Here is a 25370-nt window from a genome sequence, read left to right as displayed (position 1 = left end):
GAAGCATTGCTTGAAGTAGAAGCAGTACCTGGCAGCATGTCAGAGTGTGGGCTATCCAGGGAGGAGTTTTGCAGAGATCAGAAGGACTTCCCTACTCTTGAGGGCCTGAATAGAGAGGCTGGCGGCACCTCTGAAGTTCACTTGATTAATTGGAATAATGACTTCCTGTTTAATGAGCCATATGTTGAAGAGCCTTTAGAAACCTGTGAATTGGTGATCTCCCAATGAAACATGCCCTTATTACTGGGTCTGGGTCTGTTGTATTGTTTTTATCTCCCTCTGTAAAGCTGTGCATTTTTTGGACAACATATACATCACGATTGTGCTACACTAATTCCATGCACCCTGTACCCCTAAATGTACAGGGGAACAAACGTGCAACCTTACAACATGATAACCATGAAACTCTTAATTGGGGTAACGATCTTGAAACATTTCATTTGGATTTGCATGCACAATTAAAGAAGTACACAGAAAATACTCAGCAAGGATTTCCAATATTCATTAAAGAATTGTGATTCTTGTGTAAAAGACACATTCTGTGATAATCAGTATAATGGAACAGATTTGCATAAGAAGAGTAATAATTACCAGCAGGGAAACGTACCAGTGGATTATCCAATCTGTGGAAGGTATTTCTGCAAAAATAAATGGTAATTTCTCCATCTTCTCTACATCTAAAGTGGTGTATTTAATGTAGGGGTGGGCGGAATTTGCGTTGTCGCAATACGCAGAGCTCTGCAAAACTAAAAAATCTCTGCGAGCAAGCAAAAGTTCAGCGAACACTCGGAATTGCTTGTTTTGCCCATTCCCGAAGCTTTTTTCATGTTTGTGAATGCTGTTTGCGTGCTCAGGGAGAAAAATCTTGCAAACACGCATTTTGAAAGTGTAAACAAGAAAATATTCTGCGAATTGTGGAATTGATTGCAATTCTGCGTTCTCCGCAGAACGCAAAATTACCAAAATTCCACAAATTCCACGCGCAGAACAGTATTTACCGCCCAAGCCTAATTTTTTGTCTTTCCTTGTCATGATTGTCATGATTGTCAGCTGTTTTGTGAGATTGAACGGTGATACAAGCTTGCGGCATTAAGGTGTCACCATGGTACGGAACCGGAACGGACAATCTTCCAGTTTAGTAGCATAATTGATCTAAGCTGTGATTGATCATGTTGTAAAGAGGAAATGTTTTTCTACATGATGTCTATCACTGATTAGTGACGGTACAACGCGTACCGTCACAACGCATGCTGTTACAACGCGTCCCTTACAACGCAAGTCGTTACCACGACTTGCGTTGGGAGCGCGGATATCGAATAGTATAATTTACTATTCTAACACCTGTCCCCGTGGACACTAGGGAAGGTGTTGGAACAGTAAATGTACTATGTTTAATCTTCTAGCGCCCTCCAGCGCAAGTCGTGGTAACGACTGACGTTGTTACGGACGCGTCGTAACAGCACCGCGTTGAAACATCCGCGTTGTAACGGATGTTTCCCATCTATCACAGATGACACAATGTTCCCCAAAGAGTATATCCTAGTGGAAAATGTAGTCATGTCATTATCTACTACCGCAAGAACACTTCTTAAATGTTTTCCATCAATCTTGTGCAGCCTCCTGCTGGGACACATTCCACAACTCACTGTATTTTGAATATACAAAGTGTTTTTGACATGCTTTTTGAGGACCTAGTATACATTCCTGTACTCCCATGTCATCAGAAAGAAGGGACAATCATTGTTTCACCTGTGACAATGTTGAGGTTTTTAGTCACTCAAGTTACAACTTCCCAACACTATAAGTTTCTACCAGCACAAAGTGTTGAGTCTAAATGTAACATGGGTTGGGCCGACTGATCTTAAACCTTTCTGTGTCACCAAATACACGTGCATGACATCTGCATTAAACACCCAGAGGGACCATCCCCTCTGATTGGTTAATGAAGAATTATATGAATGTTGAAAAGCATGGTTGCTAATGTTTCTGGTGTTTAATTTGTGAACCTTTGCCAGTTTGCAAAACATGGAAATGTGTGAATGTAAGGGGTATTTAAATATTCTATCTTAGCCTGGCAAATACTGATGCACAGTTTCGTTCAAGAAAATCATTTTATATTCTATCTTGCATGCTCTGAATAGTTTCAAACGAAAAATGTATCCCAAACTACCTATTATATCTTATTTTTACCTTCTTCACCTTCTCAGCTAAAAAAGGGATAACTTGTAGAAGGTGAGGGATTTTCCTTTCTTTAATTCTTTAATTCTTTAATCTTCTCAGAAGTGTACCTGGAATATGGTTGAACCCACCCTGACCTCTAGGAGTCAGGGTGAATCCTATAATGAGGCATGAGATTACTAGAGTGTGTGAGGCTTGTATATAACAAAGGATGTTTTCCTTCCCCACACTATTCATGTAGAGCAACTGTATCCACTTGAGGTTATCTACTCCCCTATCCTCTGTCCCTCTGGTTTGGTAAGGAGCACTTTTGTGCTATTAGGTGGGATAGTTTCTGGGTGGAAGCAGTTATACTTGAGAGGATGTATCTCCCTGCCACCTTTAATTGTGAAGGGTCCTCTCAACCCTCTTGATCCATCAACAACTCCTTTTCAGAACCCACATTTATAATGCTCTGAATAGTGCCTTGTTCCCCTGAACCTGCCTATATTTAGCTCTGCAAATTGATATCAACTCAACTGCCATCCAAAAGTTATACTCTTGTGTAGACAATTGGAAAAGAAAAGAATCAGAATATATCAGCTTTGTGTTAGTGGGCATAGTTTTCTTTGCTTGTGATGATGGAAGCCTATTATAGTAATATTCTTGGGGCCAGATGTACGAATAATTAAATTTTACATCGCAAATTGAGACTCTTTTGTGAGTCCTAATTTGCAAGGCACAATTTTTGATGTACGACAGTATGTTTAATACTATTTACGATTCCCAATGGGGTTGCAAATTGCGAGGCTCATTAATATCTGGGACTGCTTTGTAATAAAGCAGCTTTTAATTTTTTTTTAGTTCAGCCCGTTTTCCTTAGAGGGAAATGTGAAGCATTTAGAAAAGAAAAATGAAACCTTTCAGGTTCATTCTTTTAACGGCAGGCAGTGGTCTCTGGAACCACTTTCTTCTCTTAAAAAATTGTTTCCAACATACTCACAAAGAAGAAGGAATCCTGCGAAAAACCCCTTCCCTTTTGCGAGTGGTTTACCACCTACTTAAAGTAGGTGGTAAACTGCAAGTGTTTTGCGGCCGCTAACGCAGTTGCAAGACAATAGTACATAGCATGTTGACTCGCTATTAAGAAGGTATGCCCCTTCCTAATAGCGAGAGTCGCAAATTCTATTTTGCAAGTCAGGGACTCGCAAAATAGCATTTGTACCTGCAATTACCATTTTTTGCAGCCGCAAAATAGGGTCTTGCATCTGGCATTTGGTCTTTCTATCATGACCAGAGAAATATGGAAACTTCTGTGCAAATGTTTTGTGAGCTACCCTATGTGGTGTGTGGCAGTGTGCATGTAATTAAACATTGCAGATGGAGTACTTGCTTTATGCAAGTAGTGATCACCATAATATTATCGTTTGAAGTGCTTTCATACATTTCCTCAGAATCAAAAACTGTGGAATTCTTTACTATTCCATGCACTGTATCAAAGTCCCAATCATCGGATTTAGTACTAGGGGTGGTAAAATAATTTAACAAGATGCAAAACACAGTTGGAATTTGCAAAAGTTCATTAGGACTGAATATATCATGCAACACTCTATCCCAAACTATTCCATCATGAAAATCAGATATGTTTACTACCTTAAGGTCTCTTCGCACTTTGTGTGTTGAAGAATGGGATTGTAAAATCAAGTTCACCGTTAGTAGAGCATTCTGGAGGTTAGTGTATATTCACAGGCAAAAAAAACTGTTGCAAAATCAATCCACAGAGCGCGGAAAAGTAATGAAATTGTAATCCACAGATATGGCCATGGAGGAACAAAGTATGTCCTCTTCAACAAAAAGTGGGAATTACACAATCTACCTTGGAGAGGTGGAATTGGAGGTAATAGTGGCTTAGACGAATATGATCAGAAGTCATCATAGCCAAAAAAGAAGTCTGAGGCTGTTTGATCTAATGTTGGCAGTTCTTTATGTTGTGTCGAACTTGAACTAGATGTAAATACCATCCAAGTTGGGTTTCTGAATAGAAATCTGTGTTTCTTTGCAAGTTGTTTGTATTGTTGTTTTAGAAGTAGCAGGTAGAGGAGATACTTCATTATTTGATATTACCAAATGGGCAGTAGAAACTTCAAAAACTTCCAATGGGACTTCCTGGATAGTAGTAGTGCGACCTTTGACCCTGTTCTCAGGCAGGTCGCCCCCCAGCTGCCGCATGGTCCTCCTGTGATGCCGCTACTGTGCCCTCGCCGTCGCCTTGCCGCTGCCTGATGCGACGTGAGTCTCCCTGGTCTCGCCACCCAGCTCCAGCCCTAGTATTGTGTCCTTTTTGCTTTGTGCCCGTTTTTCTGATTGTATCCTCCTGTTATAACGCTGTTTTTGTGCCCGTTTTCTTCTGTTTGTGTCCCTCCATTTTACGCCTTCTGTGCCCGCAGTGCCCCTAAGCCCTCTCTCTGCCTTCCCCCCGGCTTCCCTCACTACCACCTTCCACCGCTGAATCCCTGCATCCCGCCCCCCGCTGCTCCCATTTGCTACACCGCTCCCGCCTCCCAGCTGCTCCGCCCTCCCTCCTCCTGACATATGGAGGCTGTGCTGTGGTGAAGGGAGCGACCTTTGACCCTGATCTCAGGCAGGTCGCCCCCCCAGCCGTCGCACAGTCCTCCTGTGATGCCGCTCCTGTACCCTCGCCGTCACCTTGCCGCTGCATGGTGCGGCGTGATCCTCCCAGGTCTCGCCACCTGGCTCCTGCCCTGGTTTTGTGTCCTTTTTGCTTTGTGCCCATTTTTCTGATTGTATTCTCCTGTTATAACGCTGTTTATGTGCCCGTTTTCTTTTGTTTGTGTCCCTCCATTATATGCCTTCTGTGCCCGCAGTGCCCCTGAGCCCTCTCTCCACCCTCCCCCCGGCTTCCCTCACTACCACCTCCCACCGCTCCATTCTTGCAGCCCTGCCCCCCGCTGCTCCCATTCTCTACCCCGCTCTCACCTCCTAGCTGCTCCGCCCTCCCTCTTCCCCACATATGGAGGCAGCACAGCGGCCGCGCCTCTGGCGCGCTGAAGTCACTCCAAAGGCAAGCCGTCTGCGCCTGTCTGCATCTGGACAGCGCCCAGCGCCAGAACCCCTGGGCCCTGCGCCCCGCAACGCCAGGCTGCTCTACGACTCCAGCACCCTCCATGCCCTCAACACCGGACAAGACCACCCCTGCTACTGGGCTACCCCAAAGTGCACCCAAGGGCCCTTCACCTGCAAGAACTGCAGATACACCAGCATACAGCCAACCAATCCACCAACCAGAGAACCCAACCACCTCCGCTGGTTCCTCCTCAACACCCGCTCCGCTCGCAAGCACGCCATCGAACTCTGGGACCTCCTTGGCTCTACCACCCCCCACGTAGCCTTCCTTACGGAGACCTGGCTGAACGCCACCTCAGCACCAGACATCGCAAAAGCCATCCCACAGGGCTACAAGATCTCCCGCAGAGACCGCACCAACGGAACTAGAGGGGGAATCGCCATAATCCACAAGGACACCCTCAGTGTCTCGACCAACACCGACAACAACCTCACAACCGCAGAGCACATGCACTTCCAGCATACTAGCCTGTTAATTAGAGGGCAGTTTTCAAAATTACTTCTTTTTTACACACTGTCTTACATTGGAAAGCAGAAATGCTTTGAAAGACAATTGGTAACTACACTTTTTCTACTATTCTGTGTTTACCTTCAACTCTGCAAAAAAAATGTACCTCACAAGGAAATGGCTCAAAATGCAATGTGGACACATCATATTTTTCGACCTAAAACTGACCTTTTTTTAAATGTGCCTAATGAGGATTTTGGACAGTAGCTCTGCCAGCATTAAGGGAAACCTAGAAAATCTGTACATTTTTAAAAACTTGACACTCTGGAAATTCAAGGATGGGGTGACTTGTCTGGCTTTCACAAATGTATGTTGCCCAGAATCACTTCGAATCATTAAAAGTTGTCTAAAAAAAGCGCTTTGTGATGTAAAGTTATGTAATCTGCGTGGATCCACAAACTTCCACCCACCCAGGGTTCCCTCAAGTCTCCTGATAAAAATTGTACCTTACTTGTGTGGGTAATAATAATAATAATCCTGAGCTTACACAGCACCTGGTTACACTAGCCAGTGTGTCCCCACGCTAGTCATTGGCCCCCAGCCACCAAACTGTTACAGCCTCCCACAACCCACCCCAATGGATCTAGTCCCTAGGGAATAAGTAGGTTTTTAGTTCTTTACAAAAAACCACCTCTGAGGCTTCCACACGAAGCCTATGGGGTAGGGCATTCCAGCGCCGGGCAGCCAAAAAACAGGAGGATCTTCCTCCCATTCTAGCCCTTCTGAATTTGGGAACCGGCATCATGCCAGCCCCTTGCGATCGCAGCAGCTGAGTTGGAGTGTAAGATGTTAAAAGATTGCGAAAGAAGCAAGGACCTTTCCCCTGCGCAATCCTGTGACTAACAGAGAGGGCTTTAAACAGGACACGCTCCCTAATGGGCAGCCAGTGCAGCGATTCCAAGGCTTTTTTTGAGGCAGCTCTTTTAGGCAGCATCAGCACCAGGCGGGCGGCTGTATTCTGGATATATTGTAGTCTCTGGAGACATGTGATATTACCTCCCAAATAGAGGACACTCCCATAGTCCAGCCTGGAAGAAACTTAAACATGGACTAGGGCCTTCCTAGCTGTAATAGGGAGCAAATCCAGCGTCTTTCTAAGACTACACAGAATGCCGAAACAAGTTCCAGCTACACGTCTGGTGTGATACTCATAAGAATCGATCCAAATTGCAAGATTCTTAACTTGATCCTTAGGCATAGGAAGAGGACCCAGTGACTGGGGCCCCCAGGCCGAGGTCCAGACTGACAGAGTCTTACCCACAATCAGCAACTCTGTTTTGTCGCCGTTCAGTCTGAGACAATTATCGGCCATCCAGCCAGCAAGGTCTTGGAGACAGGATGCAAAATTGCTGGCTGCATGCTCATCAGGTTGTGCCAAAGCCACAACCAACTGCGTATCGTCTGCATAGTTCACCACTTCTACCCCATATTGCTCAGTTATTAACGCCACAAGGGCCATATAAAGATTAAAAAGGAAAGGGCTCAGGCTGGAGCTTTGTGGAACCCCATGATCCAGGTTAATAGCCTTAGACCTGTGGGGCCCTTGCTCGACATGGAAACTACGCTCGTGGAGAAATTATTCCAGCCAATCCCATTCCTTCCCTACCACTTCCCCCTTCCTCAGACACTGCCGCAAGGTGTGATGCGCCACAGTGTCAAACGCAAAACACACCAGATGATGGACGGAATGTTGTACAATGGCAAAACATTCACTCCCAGTGACAGATCTGGGTTTAATCCATCATTATTTTGCTCACCAAGCCTCCCCAGTTCAGACAACGCGGCACTGAGATCAAGAAGAATCAGTGTTGCAGTATGTCCCTCGCCCACATGTCTCCGTAAGGTCTCTGTGGAGAAGAGCAAAGCTGACTCGGTAGAGTGCCAGGCTCGGAAACCGGACTGAGATGGGTGTAAGAGCGTATGGGTTTCAATGTGAGCTGTCAGTTTCTGATTAACCAACTTTTCAGCTATTTTAGCAAAGTATGGAAGGAGTGATATGGGACGCAAATTACTCAGCTGATCCATAGTAATCTGCGGCTTTTTTCTTTAGTGGAAGAACCACTGCTTCTTTTCAAGTTATCAGCAGCGTGCCCGAACCAAAAGACAGCTCTAACAGGTATCTAATGTATGGTGCTAAGATCTCAATATTTCCTCTCAGGATTTTAACTGGAGCAGGGTCTTTAGGTGAGTCGGATTTCACACCCCTAGCTAATTTATGCAGCATATCATCATCTGGAACCCTGAACACCTTCATGTATTCTTCTTCCATTAACCCACCCCTGGGTGTCTCCTCACTACCAGATCGAACCCTAGCCTTCCTCTGGAAGGTAGAGTAAATATCCTTCACTTTGTTGGAAAGAAATTCTGCTATCTGATTACAAGATTCTGCAAAGCCAGCCTCAGGTTCCCCAATAGAGGCCAGTGAGGATAACTCTTTATATACCTGACACAGTTCTTTGGCGGAACAGTCCGCCTTAGCAATCCGCTCTGCATAATAGGCAGAGCGAGTTTTCCTTATCAAAGCGTGGTACCTCTTGAGGCTAGATTTATATATCCTCTCCGGGGCTGGCAAATAACCATTTCTCCAGCTTCTCTCAAGTCACTTACAGGCAGTTTTGCCTCCCTTAATTCAGCATTGTACCATGCGTCCGATTTGGTTTGCCGTGTGGGGTTTGTACTAGAGCAAGGTGCTGTCCTGTCCAAAGCGAACTGAATGCGATAGTCCACAGCCTCACAGGCACCATCAATCTCAACAGATCAAAAAAATGGTCCATCTAAACCATGGGTATAGGAGGTTCAAAATTAAGCGCTTCCCAATTACAAAAAATTGGATCCAACAGATGTGCCATACGGTGTTAGGAAGCTAAAATTTTAGTGATAATTGCAAAGTTACCAAGTCCTGTTGAAGCTCTTCGGCAGGAACATAAGAGGCATCCTCAAAGTGCAGATTCAAATCCCCTTACAGAATGAACTTCTCATATCGCATAGCAGGGGGCATTAAATTATGAATGAGACTCGCAGTGAGTTGAGTGCTTCCTCCCGGCGGTCTATACACTAAGAGACCCTTGATTAAATAATTATTTGACACTGTTATAGAAAAGGCGCCTGCTTCACTGTCAGATATTATTGCTGGCTCTAGAGTACATTTTATGTTGCCCTTGTGGATCACAGCGATCCCTCCCGCAGGGTCTATCCAACCTACATATATCGTACCCAAGAGGCAATGCATCCAATATTTCTGGAGCCGAATCCTCATCCAACCAACTTTCAGTGATAAAAAATATGTCCAGCCGACTGTCAGCCAGGTAGTCTCATATTTCCCACTATGCTTCTTAGGAGACCTACAGTTAATCAAGGCGCAACTGAGCTCCCTATCAGTCACACTCCTCCCTAAAAAGGATTATTAGAAAACTTGCAGTACCTCCAAACCTTAGTTTGGTCAGCCCCGTTAGGCCGCAACAGGAAGCGTCCCAAAACACAACGTGGACACATCATATATTTCCACTGAAAATGGACCCTTTCCTTGCAATGTGTCTGGCTGTGGATTTTGGTCCCTAGCTCAGCCAGCACCTAGGGAAACCTAGAAAAACCTGAATATTTTTAAAATCTAGACTCCTATGGGAATACAGGATGGAGTGACTTGTGTGGGTCTTCCCATTTTCTGTTACCCACAAACCTGAAACTTTGTCAACAAAAAACATATTTTTGTCATATTTCTGAAGGGAGCCACTATCTTCCTCCCACCCAGAATTCCTCCAAATCTCCTTATAAAAATAGTATTTCACCTGTGGGGATAGGCTTAGTGCCCATGACAGGAAATGGCTCAAAACGCTATGTTTCAACTGAATGAATACATTTTCTTTTACTTTGTGCCTTGTTGTGGATTCTGGGCCCTAGCTCAGCCGGCAAATAGCGAAACCTAGCAAATCTTTACATGTTTGAAAACTAGACACACAGGGAAACCCACAAAATGGTGACTTGTGTGGCTTTTACTGGTTCTGTTACCCAGAATGCCATGGAATCCTGGAATGTTATTTAAAAAAAAAAAAATAATTTCAGTGATTTCAAGTTTTAGAAACTGCAGGTAGCAAGAAACTTGCATGCACCCTGCATTTCCCCAAGCCTCACAATAAACATAGCACCTCACTTGTGTGTGTGAAGGCCTAGCATGCTTGACAGAGAACGGCTCAAAACATATTGCAGAGACATCAAAATTAGCTATCACAAAAGGCCCTTTTTGGTCCTGGGCTCAGAATATATATGAAAATCAACCAACCCCTGACATTTCTGAAAACTAGACACCTGAGGGAGTCCAGGGAAGTGTGGGTAGTGTGGATCCCCCAAAGTTTACTTTCAAAGAATCTCCAGCAAACCTCAAATTTAGGTAGAAACAATCACGTCTTGCTCACATTTCTGGGTGGGCCAAGTGCCAATGAGGGAAAGGGGCTAAAACATATTGCAGAGGCACCAAAATGATCAATCACAAAATGACCTAGTTTCCTCTTTGCGGATGTTATGTTATGTTATTAAGATATTTGTTAAGCGCACTGTCACCGATTGGTTTCCTGGCGCTGCAATCAACAGTAATACAGATGTGGATGAAGGGAGGTGAATTGTTAAAGTGCTTGTCTGAAGAGCCAGTACTTCAAGGCCTTCCGGAAGGAGAGAAGATCTTGGCAGTTACGAATCTCCAGAGGAAAGGTGTTCCATAAGCAAGGGGCAAAGGTTGCGAACCTACGGCCTCCAGCGCGCTTACGTTTTAAGGGGGGCGTCAGCAAGAGGCTCTGGTGAAGTGAGCGTAGGTTTCGAGGACGGATATATCTGATGATTAGTTGGTTAACGAATTTAGGGCTTTTGGAGTGCAGGGATTTAAATATCATACAGCCAGTTTTTAATGCACAGCGCTGGGTAACTGGAAGCCAGTGCAGTTTCCTGAGTAAGGGAGTAGCTGCCTGCCGCCTCGGCTGATTCAAAATTAGCCTTGCAGCATAGTTCTGTACCATGTGGAGACGTTTAGATAGGTAGATGGGAAGACCTATATAGATGGCGTTCGCGTAGTCCAGATGGGACAGGACAGTAGAGATCACGACCTGGGTGATTGCCTCGGGTGTGAGTAAACAACGAACCTTCCGGATTTTTTTTAGCTTGAAGAAACTCTTAGAGACCACCTGGCCTACTTGAGCTTTTACTGAAAGTTCGCAGTCCACGGTGACTCCAAGAGTTTTAGCCGATGAGGAGGTTGTCTGAACTTGACCTAATTCCAAAGGCCAATAGTGGGGGCCCCAATGCTTGGCGCTATCCCCGGTAAGAACCAACTTGGTTTTTCCCGGGTTCAATTTCAACTGGTTTTGATCCATTCAGGATTTAATGAATCTCATAGTAGGCTGGAAGTGCAGGATGGAGTTTTCGGTGTTGTCGATGGTGAAAAGTAGTTGTAAATCATCGGCGTAGTTGAAAACCCTCACCTGTTCGTCTCTGAGAGTCTGAATCAGAGGAAGTATGTACAGGTTGAACAGATGGGGTGACAGGGAAGAGCCATGTGGCACTCCACATGTGATGGGTTGTTTGACGCCTGCTAGGTCTCCAAGGCGTACTGCTTGAGTGTGATTTTCCAGGAAGGGCCTCAACCAACAGGCCACCACGTCCCGTATGTCGGTCTGTCCGAGATCGTCGACCAAGATGTTGTGGTCGACCGTGTTAAACGCGGCCGACAAGTCCAGGAACACCAATGCCTGTGGGGAGCGTCTATCGGCACAGTCTCGCAGCGTGTCCAGCACTGTGGTGACCACTGCCTCTGTTGAGTGTGCCGGTCGAAAACCTGCCTGGTGTGGATCGAAGCAAGAGGACTCCTCAAGGAAGTTAGAAGGGCATTTAGCCACGTGGGCCTCCAGGACTTTTGCCAAGTAGGGCAGTAAGGAGATGGGCCTGTAGTTGGCTTTACAAGTTGGGTCAGCCCCGGGTTTTTTAGAAGTGGGATAACCGTGGCCTCTTTGAACGCTATAGAGACTATGCCAGAGGACAGGGAGTTGTTCAAAAGTGTGAGGGCAGGGGCCGGGTATGTGGAAAAACACTCTTTCATGATGTAGGGGGGGCAGCTGTTAGATGGGGCACTGGATTTTACTCTTATCAGTAGTTCTCGAAGTTGGACCTGGGTTATAGATGGGAAACTGCTGAGGGTGACATTATTTGGCTGAATTGTCATTCCGGTGGTGAGATAGGATGCCGGTTGGGGAATGCTAGCTTTGATATCTGTTATTTTATCAGTGAAGTAAGTGTTAAGTGAGTCACAGAGAGGCTGGGTGGGAGTTATCTTGGGGCGGACATTGTCCAGATTTGTCAGTTCAGTGAGGATAGTGAAGATATCCTTAGATCTGTTTGAAGATTCTAGGATGCGGAAGGAAAAGTAAACCGCCTTTGCGGTGGAGATGGAAGTCATATACTCCTTCCTGGCCCTTGTATAATTCGTTTTTAAGTCAGGGTTGTATTCACGGCGCCATTGGCATTCTAACTGCTGTAGCGCCATTTTCCTGGATTTTAGATCAGGGGAAAACCATCTGTTGGCATCGGCTCGCCGTGCCAATCTGACTATATTGAAAGGGGCATGGAGATCGCTGGCCGTTTGTAGCCAGCTAGTGAGAGTGGAGACTGAGGAGTTAATCTCGCTCTGGAGAGGGGGGATGGTATTGGCTAAAGATTTTAGAAAGGCAGTTTTGTCCATATCATTCCAGTTCCTAGCTAAACCTCCAGCAGCTGCTGCTGCAATTTTAACGGGAATGATGCAAAGTTTGAATTTAAGAAATAGGTGATCAGACCAGAGGCAAGGCAAGGTGGTCGGTGTTGTTACGCAGGTGGTATTGGACCACACCTGGTCTAGGATATGACCCTTGCAATGAGTGGGGGAGAGCACTAGTTGAGTGAAATTTAAGTTGGACATAAGATCAGTCAATTCGCCCGATTGAGGGCCCTCTAAGGGATCTTTGTACCAGTAGTTTAGATCTCCTACTAGGAAGATCCTGGGATGTTCAAGTACTAAGTTAGCAATTTTAGTCGGTCAGGGTCGTAGGAAACTATGGCATGGGGTTGGGGGGTCTGTACAGGACGACACATGCTATCGTCGTGTGGAGGGTGGTGATTTTCAACACTAGGTTGTCTGTGTTTTCCAGCAAGAGGCAGGTCAGGGTGGTGACGGCCAGATCAGAATGAATAATCGCCGCAACTCCTCCCCCTCCTTTCCCGGTGGCGCGGTCTGCATGGATAAAATAATAGTTAGGTGGGAGGGCAGCTATTATATTGGGAGCGGAGTTAGGAGTTAGCCACGTCTCCGTGAGTAGGAGAATGTCCGGTTTCTCCATGTCAAGTAGAAGAAAAATATCCATCTGGTTTTTTACAAGGGAACGGGTGTTGAGATAGAGGATGGTAAGTGAGGGTGGAGGAGGGTCAGGCTGTGCCTGGTTGTTAGCAAGGGTTGTCAGATGACAGCCCTGGCGCAGAATGCCGTTCTTGCAGAGCCGATTAAGTGTCTCCCTCGGTAGAAGGCCATGCGCAGTGATTTTATAAATCATAAGATCGGATCTAGGATAGTGGAAAGGATGAGCGGCATGGTCTGCCCCTAGTCCCGGCTGGTCGGAACGGACGCAGACGGGCTTGGTGGCAGACTGGCAGGATGGTTGAACACATTTTCTTTAAGAGGAGGCAGTGGTCCAAGGGACAACTGGCACTACCTAGCTTATTGCTTGGATCAAAAGAGATTCAGTGGGACATTGTGTCAAAGGCACACAGCCTTGCCTTACTGGAGGATCGCTGCTTTTAAATAGGGACTAAGTCCAAAGGTAACACCTTGAACCACAGAAAGTGAATACTCTATTGCAAAACTTTCACCTCCTGAAGCTTTGTTCTCCCCATGGGAGCCCCCCCCGCCTGCCTCTTTGTCCTGGTGCGACTGGATTCCCGGGACAACATTGATTGATCCCAAGCTTCTTACTCCAGCACCAGTGAGCCTCCAGGGGGACTACAGGACCCAGTGTGCTGTGCAAGCACACACAGCTGCCGCTAGTGATGGAGAGGTGCCTGACATCATGCTTAAAGAGCTGCCTCTTCCCCCGTGGTGCGGGACACGCACGGACGTGCCCGGACAAAGCTCGGTCAAGGGTGGCCCCGTCCTTGCCTGTCATCACCAGGAAGAGGCAGGGCAGGGTCACCCTCATGGTTGCCCTGACTGGCATTACAGAAGTACGATCTTGTAAGAATTTTATGAATGTTATCTCCCCTGCAGCTATTTCAAGCACCCAGCACATTTTCCTGGGATATCACTGCCATAGACGGCCTACGCCCGTAACCTTAGGTGCACCAAGGACTTCCAGATTATAGTGACTTTTTCAAACATCTGTCAAAGGGTTGATTATGTCATATTAGCGCTGTATGGAGCTGGTTGTACATTTCCTAGCCTATATTTGTAGATTTTTCCCCACAGGCATTAGAGGTCGACAGGCCCCAGAGCGGGACGAGTGACGCTGTAAATTAGATTAGAGTGGGATTGGGAACCAACCTGCCAACCAGTCAACCAAATGTGGTGGAGGGTAGGCCTTACTCGAGACAAACGACAAGCACTTCCCCCCAATCCCCCCAACATCTAGAGATAAAATGCTCCAGAGGGCAATAGGGTCGGTGGATTCTGAAATCGAGATAACAGAAAGGCGGTTATCACTTACACCCAATCTGTTTAACCCCCTTCCATCCACAACACTTAGTCAAACCTGGTCCAAATCCAGGCAGATGTCCACGTCCCACCACCTTCTGAGGCAGTATCCCACAAAAAAGTGACATGCAAAAATGCTCAGAGTATCCCAAAGTACGGAAAGCGTAAACTAACATCTGAGTTTGGATAAAGAATAAAGAAATACTGTGAGGATACTTATGTAAGCATAGAGGGGGGTGAAGAGCTAGAACTTAGAGCAGGCAGTCTGAACCCAGTTAGTGCAGAAAAGACATACCCGCCCTGGGCTCTAAATTTATTGGCAGACTTGGAGAACAACCTGAGGGCTATTATTAAAGAAGGATTGGCACCCCTTGTTAGCCACCTAGACATTCTGGAGAAAACACTAGTACCAGGGGAGGCCAGCCCATCTAACCACCGTAACAGCCAGAAGGACTGATGCCTGTTGCCAGGTTGAGAGCAAGGAACTAATATCAACATTGGGGCTGGAGGGGAAAGCACACAAGGGCCCTAAGCCGAGCATGAGTCAGGGAACCAAAGTGCCCCCAGGCTACAGAGAGATAGGAGCACTGGCCCAGAGAACAGAACCAACAACAAGTCACCATGTACAAGAAACCGAGAAGCATCTAGCTACCTAGCCCTAGTTACCAATAGGAAAGAGAGCAGTCAAATATTACAAGGATCAAGTGAAGGTGGAAATGTCTGCCCAAGCTCAAATCTCCCAGATATAAACCTCCCGTCTGCGCCCCATATGTAGCCATTTTGACAGGCATACCGACCTCTGAACTCAGTACCAAGGAAACCCATCTCGAGCTGAGGAACAAAGGCCTGTTCTGGCTTGCAAAACATAAACATTTTGATTATGCCAGAGCAGGATAAATCATAATAGTTCGCAGAGTAAGGTGGGTGGGAAACTGGAAAAAAGTGAGTGTGTTGTTATAAACTTTGAAAACCCCTACACGGTGACCATTGTATTCAAATCCGCCTCTAGTTGCTACAATTCTAAAACATCCATGAGTCTTCGCCCTTTCAACTTCTTTCACCCACAACCACAGCCTTTTTTAAGAATTCGCGTTCCACCCCTGATTCTAGAAGCTGGCGCAGGGCCCCTTTCAGAAGGCAGCTGGGCTGCCCTTAACAGGCTTCCTCCTTTTAACATCCCGTTGATTAATAGATAGGATGCACTGGAGGTGGTAGATTGACTGATAGAGGGGTTACTGGTGGTTGGGCTCACTCCAGTGGTAGGATATGAAGCTAAGGACACTGGGCAGGGTTCGAAGTGGACTACGGAGGTTAGCATTCCATATCCCTCCCATCTGAACAACCAGAATGGAGAAAGAATTATGCTCAATTTGAAGTCCTGCTCAGAAAACAAAGCACAGAAAGTATAGCATGGGGGGAAACAACCAAGAGTTGTGTAGTTGTCTCTAGCGATTCTTCTTTAAAAAATGATGTATGCCCTGGGGACGCGAGAGGGGCTAGTGGGCACGCCAATGGGCTAAGGATACTCTCATGGAATGTGACAGGCCTTAAAACCAAACAGCCCTGCATGGAATGGGGCAACTTTATCGATAAACCCAACATTTTTATATTTCAAGAGACCTGGATGAGGGAAGACCTCCAATGGGTGGGTTATGCCTCTTATAACATATTCACATCTACGGGGGAGGGGAGACCCTATGGTGGCCTCACCAGCTCGGTAGGTACCCACCTTTATTGCAGGGTGGAGCAGTTGTCAACCCCTACAAGTGACAGCCAGTGCATGCTGCTCTCCTTCCCAACAAAGGTGAAAATCACCCTAATAAATGTGTATTTGTGCCCTGTTAACGACAGCCAGGAATCATCCACCACTGCCCTGTTGGGAGATTTTATTCCAACCCTAGATACGGGGATATGGCTGAATGTGGGGGGTGACTGTAACTGCCACTTCAAACCCCACACTGATCCCTTACATTCTGCCCAACAGAAGACCTTCATTGGTTGATTCTCAACCCTCTCATCACCCCCTTTAAGGCATGGTACCCACTGGCCATGCAGTGAAATTCAATCACCCTAACTTTTTCATTAAGAGCATGCAATGGTCGGACAAAATCTGACCAACCAGGCAGACCACATTCAATAGAGTCGGCCAGGCTTCCCACATCGACTATATCCTGGTAGAAACAACATGTTGGGGAACAGTACTCGATTTTCACATTGAGTCAAAGGCAAGACAGCGATTACAACGTCTTGATCTTGACCCTCAAACAATGGGACCTAGGCATTGCTAAATCTTCCCCATATCAGCTGACCATCATAGTGCCTTAGTTGCAACCAACCACAAAAGAAATGTTAGATGGGGCCATATTCAACAGTGCCCTGAGAAATTATCTAATATTTATCAGTTAGTATTGCCATCTTTAGTCAAAATGTGGGAGGCCATCTACATGGAGGCTCTTAATACGGATCTTGACAAGGTAGGGGTAATACATTCTGAGCTCACCTTGAATCTTGGGGTAGGTTTTCTACCCGCTGACCCGTGTTAGAGAAAATAGTCACAAGAAATGCCCATGGTTTAATGACCAGTGTCTTAAGGCCAACGAAGTCTATTGGATGCAGTCAAGGCCAATGACAGGCCGCAAATTAAACTTTCCAAGGCTAGATACAAACGGTCCATTCAGCAGGGGAAAATGACCTGGGAACAAGAAAGGTGGGAAATGCTCAGGAGCGCCCTGGATGATAACGATCTGAAAACCTTCTGGGCAATAGTGAGCACAGGTGACAGGGAAGGGAAACCGGCTATTGAGCCCAAAATAGCCACCGAAGCATGGGATACCCAGTTTGGGTCACTGTTTTGCCACAGGGACTCTGGCTTTCTCAACACTATCACCATCAGCACCACACCCGAGTTCCAACTAGAGGGGTAAATGGAGATTAGCTGCTCCGAAGTGAGGAACACCAAAATAAGCTACACTGTAATAAAGCCCCAGGTTTAGACAAATTGCCGGGGGATCTTTTCTGAAAAGAAGCCACAATGTGGGTTCCATACCTGTGTGCTTTTTAATGCGGTACTGAAGGGTTCAAACCCCCTGATACTTGGCGTGGCGCTAAGATTTTCCCAATATTCAAAAAAGGTTGCCCCCTCACTCCCTCCAACCATAGGCCGATTAGTTTAATCGATATCTTCCAAAAACTCTTTGGCAGGGTGCTCCTGGAACCACCTCTAGGGTTTGCTCAAAGAAGAGCAAATATTAAGTCAATACCAGGCCTGCTTCTGATCAAAAATTTCAACCGTTGACCAGATATTTAGATTACAACTACTCTACTGGAAAACGGTGAGTATAGAGGGTAGCAGCCTCTATCTAATATTTGTTGATCTTGTACCCAGAAAATACTCTGGAGGGTGCTGAGTGACCTAGGGATTCCTCCATACCTCTTAAATGCCATTAAGAGGCTACACCTTGATAATTTTGCACAGGTGCGCTGTGGAAGGCATGGTGAACTCACTTCCTGTTTCCCTGTCCAAAAGGGGGTACGGCAGGGATGTGTTTTAGCCCCAACTTTATTTTGTCTTTTTAATAATTATGTAATCAACCATCTTAAATTAAAAAAGGACAACGATGCTCCAAAGTTAGCTTCAGGGAAGGTCCCTGCGCTGATGTTCGCAGATGATACTCTGCTACTCTCAAAATTGACTATGGGCATCCAGCACATTTTAGATGATTTTGACATTTTTTTCAAGGCAAGAGGGCTGAAGATCAACCTAGCTCAAATGAAATACATGGTCTTCAACACTCGCCACACAACCCAGCCAAATTCTTCCCTACATGGTATTCCCCTAGAAAGAGTAAAGATATGTGATTACCTGGGAGATAGCTTGGCAGAGAACTTTGAATGGGGTCCACAGTAGGACAAAGCAAGGCTCAGATTAACACAGACAGTGGGTGGTCTGATGAAGCTGTATAGATCTTCAGTTTTTAAACCAGTCTCCCCGGTGGTGGAAATCTACAAAGCCCAAGCGAGGGGTGCTACACTTTATGGGCTAGAGGTGTGGGTGCAGTTTCCTAATGGCAATCTGACAGAGGTGGAGAACAACTTCATGGGCCAGCTACTAGGCCTACCCCACAGCGCCACCCTAATTCCCCTTAACATGGACCTTGGATTGAGGCCGCTTAATGAAGAAATTACCCTGAGACCCCTAACTTAAGATTTTAGGGTTTGTGCTGCCATAGAGGCTTACATAGTTATAAAGTATGACACTCTCCCATCAATTGTCTTCGCTATATCGTGTTTCCTAAACTGTATGTGGCATACTCGTCGTGCCTACCTAAAGTAGATCCCAGGGGGTTGAAGATTTGCATGAACTGGTGGAGGACGAGCTTGTCTATATCCAGGCCCTATGCATCGCTGTCCTACAGTCCTATTTTACCATCAAATTTTAGTATATACCTTTCCTATTTGTATACTTTTATTATGGTTGGTTGTTTTAAATATTTTATAAATGACCTGTAGTATTTTAACTCCCCTATGTTATAAATATATATTTTTACATCCCTTCTGTACCTACGTACTTTGCACTTTAGGCCCTTTCATTGGTGGGACAGTTATTATACATGAAGATCTTTGTTAATAGTTAGTGCTTTCTAAACCAGATGTGTATACTGTTTGTTTTATTTGATGCAATGTTATGGCCCAAGAGGCCAAAATAAAGTATTAATGAAGATGGATACATCTACCTGCCTGGCCATCATCCAGGTTGGTCCCATTGAGAGTAGTTACTGACAAAATCAGTTTATCCAGCACATCTTGATGAGGTTACATAAAGTTTGAGGGAAGCAAGTTTGACCTAAATGGTTTTCCTAGTTTTGTGCTGCTTCAACATAGCTCACATTTCTTTGAAGTGTTTTTTGTGTGATGGTATGAGTTCCTTCTCCCAAATAGTAACCCCATTTTTAAAAAGAAATTCCCTACATGGGAACATTGATCAGCTTTCGAGTGAATCTGATAGCATTCACATGGTTCTGCTTTAAGTTTGAATATTGTTGTGATACTAATAATATCATTGGACAATAAAAAGTACTAAAAGGAAAAAGCCGAAAACCAACCTTTTTCAAAAAATAAATAGCAAGAGCATGTTTTTGACTGACTTCTATAAAAATCCTATTAACTGTAGTGTCAGAAATCGCATTGCTGTATCTGTTTCAATTAAGATCATGGGTCATGTGGGCCAATTGGCAACATTATGCTTTGCAAAGAGAATGCTAAATAGGTTTAACGTTGACTCATCTGAGAGCAAAGAATAATAGAATTTTGAATGAGGTTTGGAGCAAACACCAATCAAAGTGTTTTCTGTTCCTCAATATTTTGCAGTTAAAATTATTTAATATAAGTACAGGTGCACACGCAGAAGGATTTGATTTTGAAACTTCACATCATTGAAAATGGCCTCATTCTCTGAGCTGCAAGAGCTCCTTGATCGACACTTGGATGCGGCTTTGCAGGTGACTACATATATGGCAAAGGATAGTCCCTTCCTCGATGATGCGTTTACACGGATGTTACCTTCTTTCAACAAAATCTTCATCTCAGGTCTGTTTTTAATATCTCCTGTTATCCAAGCTGAAGATGGCGAGGAATATTTGAGTCGTACCAAGATGTACGCCATGTTTATCCATGGAATTCTTGCTTTTGGTGCATTAGTTTTTAATTGGTTCTGGTTATTTAAATATAAGAATGATCAAAATATGTATTACAAATATATGCTGCTAGTGAAGCCAAAAGCATTATTAGACAAATGACAGAATGATCAAATGAAATAATTAAAAACATAAAGAATCTTATTTAGGGTTTAGAAAATTATCTAAAAGCAACATGTTTTATTATATTATGAATTATCTTAACATTTTACAATTTTATAATTAAAGTAACATTAGGTTTTAGTTAAAATATAGGAAATAATACTTAATAAAAAGTACAGAGGCAGAATTAAAAGACTTTTGCGCCGATGTTGCATCACTTTTGTGATGCAGTGGCAGCATAAGTAAGTGTTTATTTTTTAAATTGACGCATCTTGGGAGATGTGTTATGTTGTGAAGCCCTGGGTCATATTATACCTGCGTCAGGAATAAGGTATGTAGGGTGGGCATCCCACGGAGGAAAGCATTGCAAAAGTGACTCAGGGAAATCTATAAGATTTCACTGTACCACTTCGAGGACACCACAGCCTAAAAACGTTATGCCTGCTTCAAGCAGAGTGACGCAGTAAAATAAGTACCAACCTCAACATGTGTTACTGGAGTTACTTTGTGCTTGCGAAACAACTCCAGCAATGCGTGACTTTTGGGCCTGTCGATGTGTAAGAATTTCTGATGTGTCTGGCACTCCTTGTGCCATGGTGTGCCATATTGTAAATACTGCCCATCCATGGTGGTGCAAGGGTATCGCAGGCTGGTGCAGGGAAACTGACACATCTCTACAGATGTGTCAGTTTCTTTTAAATCTGCCCCACACTATTTTATGTGGGATTTTTTTTTTCTTCGATACTTCAGAAAAATAATGGTAATTTAATATATTTGACAAGAAGGAGTACCTGTCAAACAAACTGTCTGTCTACCGTACTTAGTATTGGGAGGGCCACCAGCTTTCTGCTGAGGGAGCCCTCTCTTGATGGAAAGCTAGCTGTCATGGCCCGAGGGAATGGGGGCTGTTTGAGGAAGCACCTTACACAGCCCAAACTTTTTAAAGCATACTGTCTGAGGCCTTTTCTTCTGTTTCCCACTGCCAGGTAAACCAGGTGGTTGGAATAGAAAAAAACAAATATTGACCTCACACCCAGTGGAAACAATCCCTGAATACAGGGTTAAGTATTTTTTTTATGCTCCTTGGACACCACTGTGTGTGACGCTCTGCAGATTCTGGCATGCATTAGACCTATGGACATTTTGCAATGTTTGAAGGCACCATAATGCAGACACACAAAGACACAAAGAGTAGTTACTGCAATTAGTCTAAACACTACAGGGCCCATTAGGATGGTGGGCGGAAAAGTACCCCGACCACCATGGAGGCGGAACACAACTGTCCGCCGGGACCACGGATAAACCGGCGGTAAATTTAGGATCAACATCCAAAAAAGACCGACCTCGGCGGTTGCTGTCTAACAAAAAACACCCAACGCAGGCAGTGACGTCCAAAAACCGACCGCGGCAGTCGAAAACGCAGCGGAAAAGCTACACCCCACCGCAAGCAAAGCGGAGACACTGCACGGGAAATTAGGATTTCCCCGATGGACCTGCGGTATGAACACTGTTTCCGACCACCGCGGTCGCACACAGGAGTGAATGGGAGAGACAGCGGAAGAACTGCAGCATAGCCACTGCAGCGGACGGTACATGAAAAACATGGCGGACGAAGCCAAAACACCGCAACAGTGCCTAACTGAGCACAAATCAAAGTAGCCATGCCCCATAAATACACAAAACACATACCAATGATAAAATAAATGCCAAAAAATTATTTACAATTCCCAGGACAACACCCACAACACACCTCACAGAAAAATATAAATGTACATGAATTTATATAGCGAAAATCACAACCGGTTTCTAAGCGCTTGCTTAGGGAACCCGTCCTGATATTCCCCTGTGAGATAACCCCGGCAGGGTATCCGCAAGGTGAAAGCCAGGCATCCCGCCGCGAGGAGCCGTTGTGGAGATTAAGCAAGCTATTGCCCAGAGTCGCAGAGTGTGAACCCATGTATCGAGTAGGCACCGGAGCGAGAATTGTCGAGTCCATGGACATTTTAGGACTCAAGACCCCGCCGAGCCGGGAATTGAACCCTGGTCCCAGGCTGACCTCTGCTTCCAGGTCGGCCTACTCTAACCAGTGAGCCACACTTCTCCACGGCCCATTTGGACACACCCACACAGCTGAGTATAAAACCTGCCTCTTCACTGACCACAATCCTTTGCAACACTCCAGAAGAGAAGGGCAAACACCACATCTGACAGGAGAGGCAAAACAACTCAACACACACAAGACCTACACTACCACCACCATCATTACCACCATCATCACCAGCATCAACAATACCCCAACACACAACACATCTCACACATCAACACCACACCCACCACACACACCCCTGCACCCACAAACATTGCAAACACCACGCACCATGGCAACACAGAAAATGCCAAAATTCACAGAGGGTGAGTTGACAGTCATGGTCAATGAGATAGTGAGAGTTGAACCACAACTGTTTGGTAGCTTGGTCCAACAGACACCATTAGCCACAAGGACACAAATGTGGGAAAGGATAGTCCAAAGGGTCAATGCAGTAGGGACCACCCCGCGATCCAAGAAGGAGATCATGAAGCTGTGGAATGATCTCAAGAGGGTTGTCAAGGAGAGGAAGAGCAAGAACTGGGAGCTGGCGAACAAGACTGACAGTGGTCCTCCCATCCCACAGAAAACATTCACACCATGGGAGGAAAAGGTGCTTGCCATACTGCATCCTGAGAGTATCCGGGGGAACGGAGGCTAGTAAGTACAAACAAATGGCAACCAAAACACTGATAAGTACTTCCTTGCACAACCCTAACACCATTGCATTGTTCACCCTCACCAAACAGGTAGCAATCAATCTTGCTTGGGAGGCCTGTTTGGGGTGGTAGGCCTGCATTGCTGCTCCCACAAAGCCCCCTGTCCCACACTCAGCATGGAGGCCTCCCCCACCCAGGAGCATGCGTCAGCCATTGCACTGTTCACCCTCACCTAACAGGTAGGCAGCCATCTTCACTGGGAGGGTTGTTTGGGGGTGGGAGGCCTGCACTACGACTCCCACCATGCCCCCTGTCTCACACCTGAGCAGGATAGAGGCCTCCCCCACCCATGAGCATGTGTCAGACAGTGCGCTGTTCACCCTCACCTAACAGGTAGGCAGCCATCTTGTATTAGAGGATTTTTTGGGGGTGGGAGACCTATACTACCACTCCCACCATGCCCCCTGTCTCACACCTGAGCAGGATAGAGGCCTCTCCCACCCAGGAACATGTATCAGCCATTGCACTGTTCACCCTCACCTAACAGGTAGGTACCCATCTTGTATTGGAGGATTGTTTGGGGGTGGGAGGCCTGTACTACAACTCACACCATGCCCCCTGTCCCACACCTGAGCAGGATAGAGGCCTCCCCCACCTAGGAGCATGTGTCAGCCATTGCACTGTTCACCCTCACCTAACAGGTAGGCACCCATCTTGTATTGGAGGATTATTTGAAGTTGGGAGGCCTGTACTACCACTCCCACCATGCCCCCTGTCCCACACCTGAGCAGGATAGAGGCCTCCCCCCACCCAGGGGCATGCGTTAGCCGTTGCACTGTTCACACTCACCTAACAGGTAGGCAGCCATCTTCACTGGGAGGCCTGTTTGTGAGAGGGAGGCCTACACTATGACTCCCTCCATTCCCCCTGTCCCACTCCCCAGTAAAATGGAGGGATACTCCCACACCACCCAGGAGCACCTGGAAGGCATTGCACTCTATGCCAAACACACTTACAGGTAGGTAGCCATCGTAAATGGTCTGCCTGTTTGTGGTCGTGAGACTTGCACAACTACACACGGAGCCAATTGCATGCAATGCATCGATACAGGACATGCATGATTATTTGATGTTCTCCTGTACCATGTAATAACAGCCAGTATTGCATTTAACAATAATACTAAAGTTGTCGCAATTGTGTAGTGTACAGACAGCGGATGACATGCAGCTGACAGAATAACTGCACAGTGCACAGCAATGACCATTCCCCATCTAATCCACAGGTGATGAAGATCTCGCTGCTGAGGACAACAATGACCAGCAGAGCCAGTCTCCATCCCCGGTACATGAACTCTTGGATGTTGACTCCCAGGACAGTTTGGACGATGACCTCCAGGCCGGCCCATCTGGAGTGCCTAGGCCCAACCGGTCCCAGGACCCCATCCTCCCCACCACCACGTCTGCTGTGCCAACAACTGCACAGCAGACCCCTGCAGTCACGGTCTGTGACTCCACCACTGCCACCTCGACCACCACCACCATCAGTACCACCACCAGCAGCACCCTCCCTGTCCCAGGGGATGACCAGGACACACCACCAACTGTGGAGGGCAGGGAAAGTGTGCAGGGACCCACCGTGGTGCGGCAACAGGTCCGTGGCAGCAGGGCAGGTGGGAGGGCCAGGGTCCCCCCCAGACTTCAGGAGGCTGGCACACCATCCCTGGACCAATTCACCAGAGTCATCAGTGCATGTGAACGGGTCCCGGGACAAAGTGGCCGGTCGGACAAACTATTAAGTGAGCTCATGCAGCTAACAGAATACTTGCACATTGCACAACACTGACCATTCCCCATCTAATCCACAGGTGATGAAGATCTCGCTGCTGAGGACAACAATGACCAGCAGAGCCAGTCTCCATCCCCGGTACATGAACTCTTGGATGTTGACTCCCAGGACAGTTTGGACGATGACCTCCAGGCCGGCCCATCTGGTGTGCCAAGGCCCAACCGGTCCCAGGACCCCATCCTCCCCACCACCACGTCTGCTGTGCCAACAACTGCACATGTGGAAAAAGGTAGGGCTAGGACCTTTCTCAAGATTTGCCCGGCGCTAACCGCCCTTGTACCATTCAAATTTACCAAGCAATGAGGCAGGCGCCGGAGACCAGAAGGCAGGAAACAGAAGTTTTATTCCGACGGAGCAGAACACATCAGATCAGACAACAAGGTATCATCTCGAGGTGCTCTGTCTCAGCCTCTCGGAGGCCTGGCCTCTTATACACTGGTTTATGGCATGTGACCTTCCTTTAATACAATCAGATCTTTGT

At 46.2% G+C, this 25370-nt stretch overlaps 1 protein-coding gene across 1 annotated transcript in view; it reads left to right on the top strand.

Annotated features, from left to right (window-relative positions):
- Positions 1-19916: 19916 nt before the first annotated feature.
- The window catches only part of LOC147718246 (nicotinamide N-methyltransferase-like), a 119147-nt gene continuing 113693 nt past the window's right edge, over positions 19917-25370 (top strand). The window contains exon 1 of the mRNA XM_086966654.1: positions 19917-20090. Coding sequence (XP_086822780.1) covers positions 19943-20090 — 148 coding nt within the window. The 5' untranslated portion in view covers positions 19917-19942. The remainder of the gene's footprint in view (positions 20091-25370) is intronic.

The sequence above is a fragment of the Lissotriton vulgaris genome, chromosome 4_1 (assembly GCF_964263255.1).
Source record: "Lissotriton vulgaris chromosome 4_1, aLisVul1.2, whole genome shotgun sequence".
NCBI classification, from domain to species: domain Eukaryota; kingdom Metazoa; phylum Chordata; class Amphibia; order Caudata; family Salamandridae; genus Lissotriton; species Lissotriton vulgaris.
Note: the sequence above shows the minus strand (reverse complement) of the source record. Positions and strands in the feature narration are given on the sequence as shown.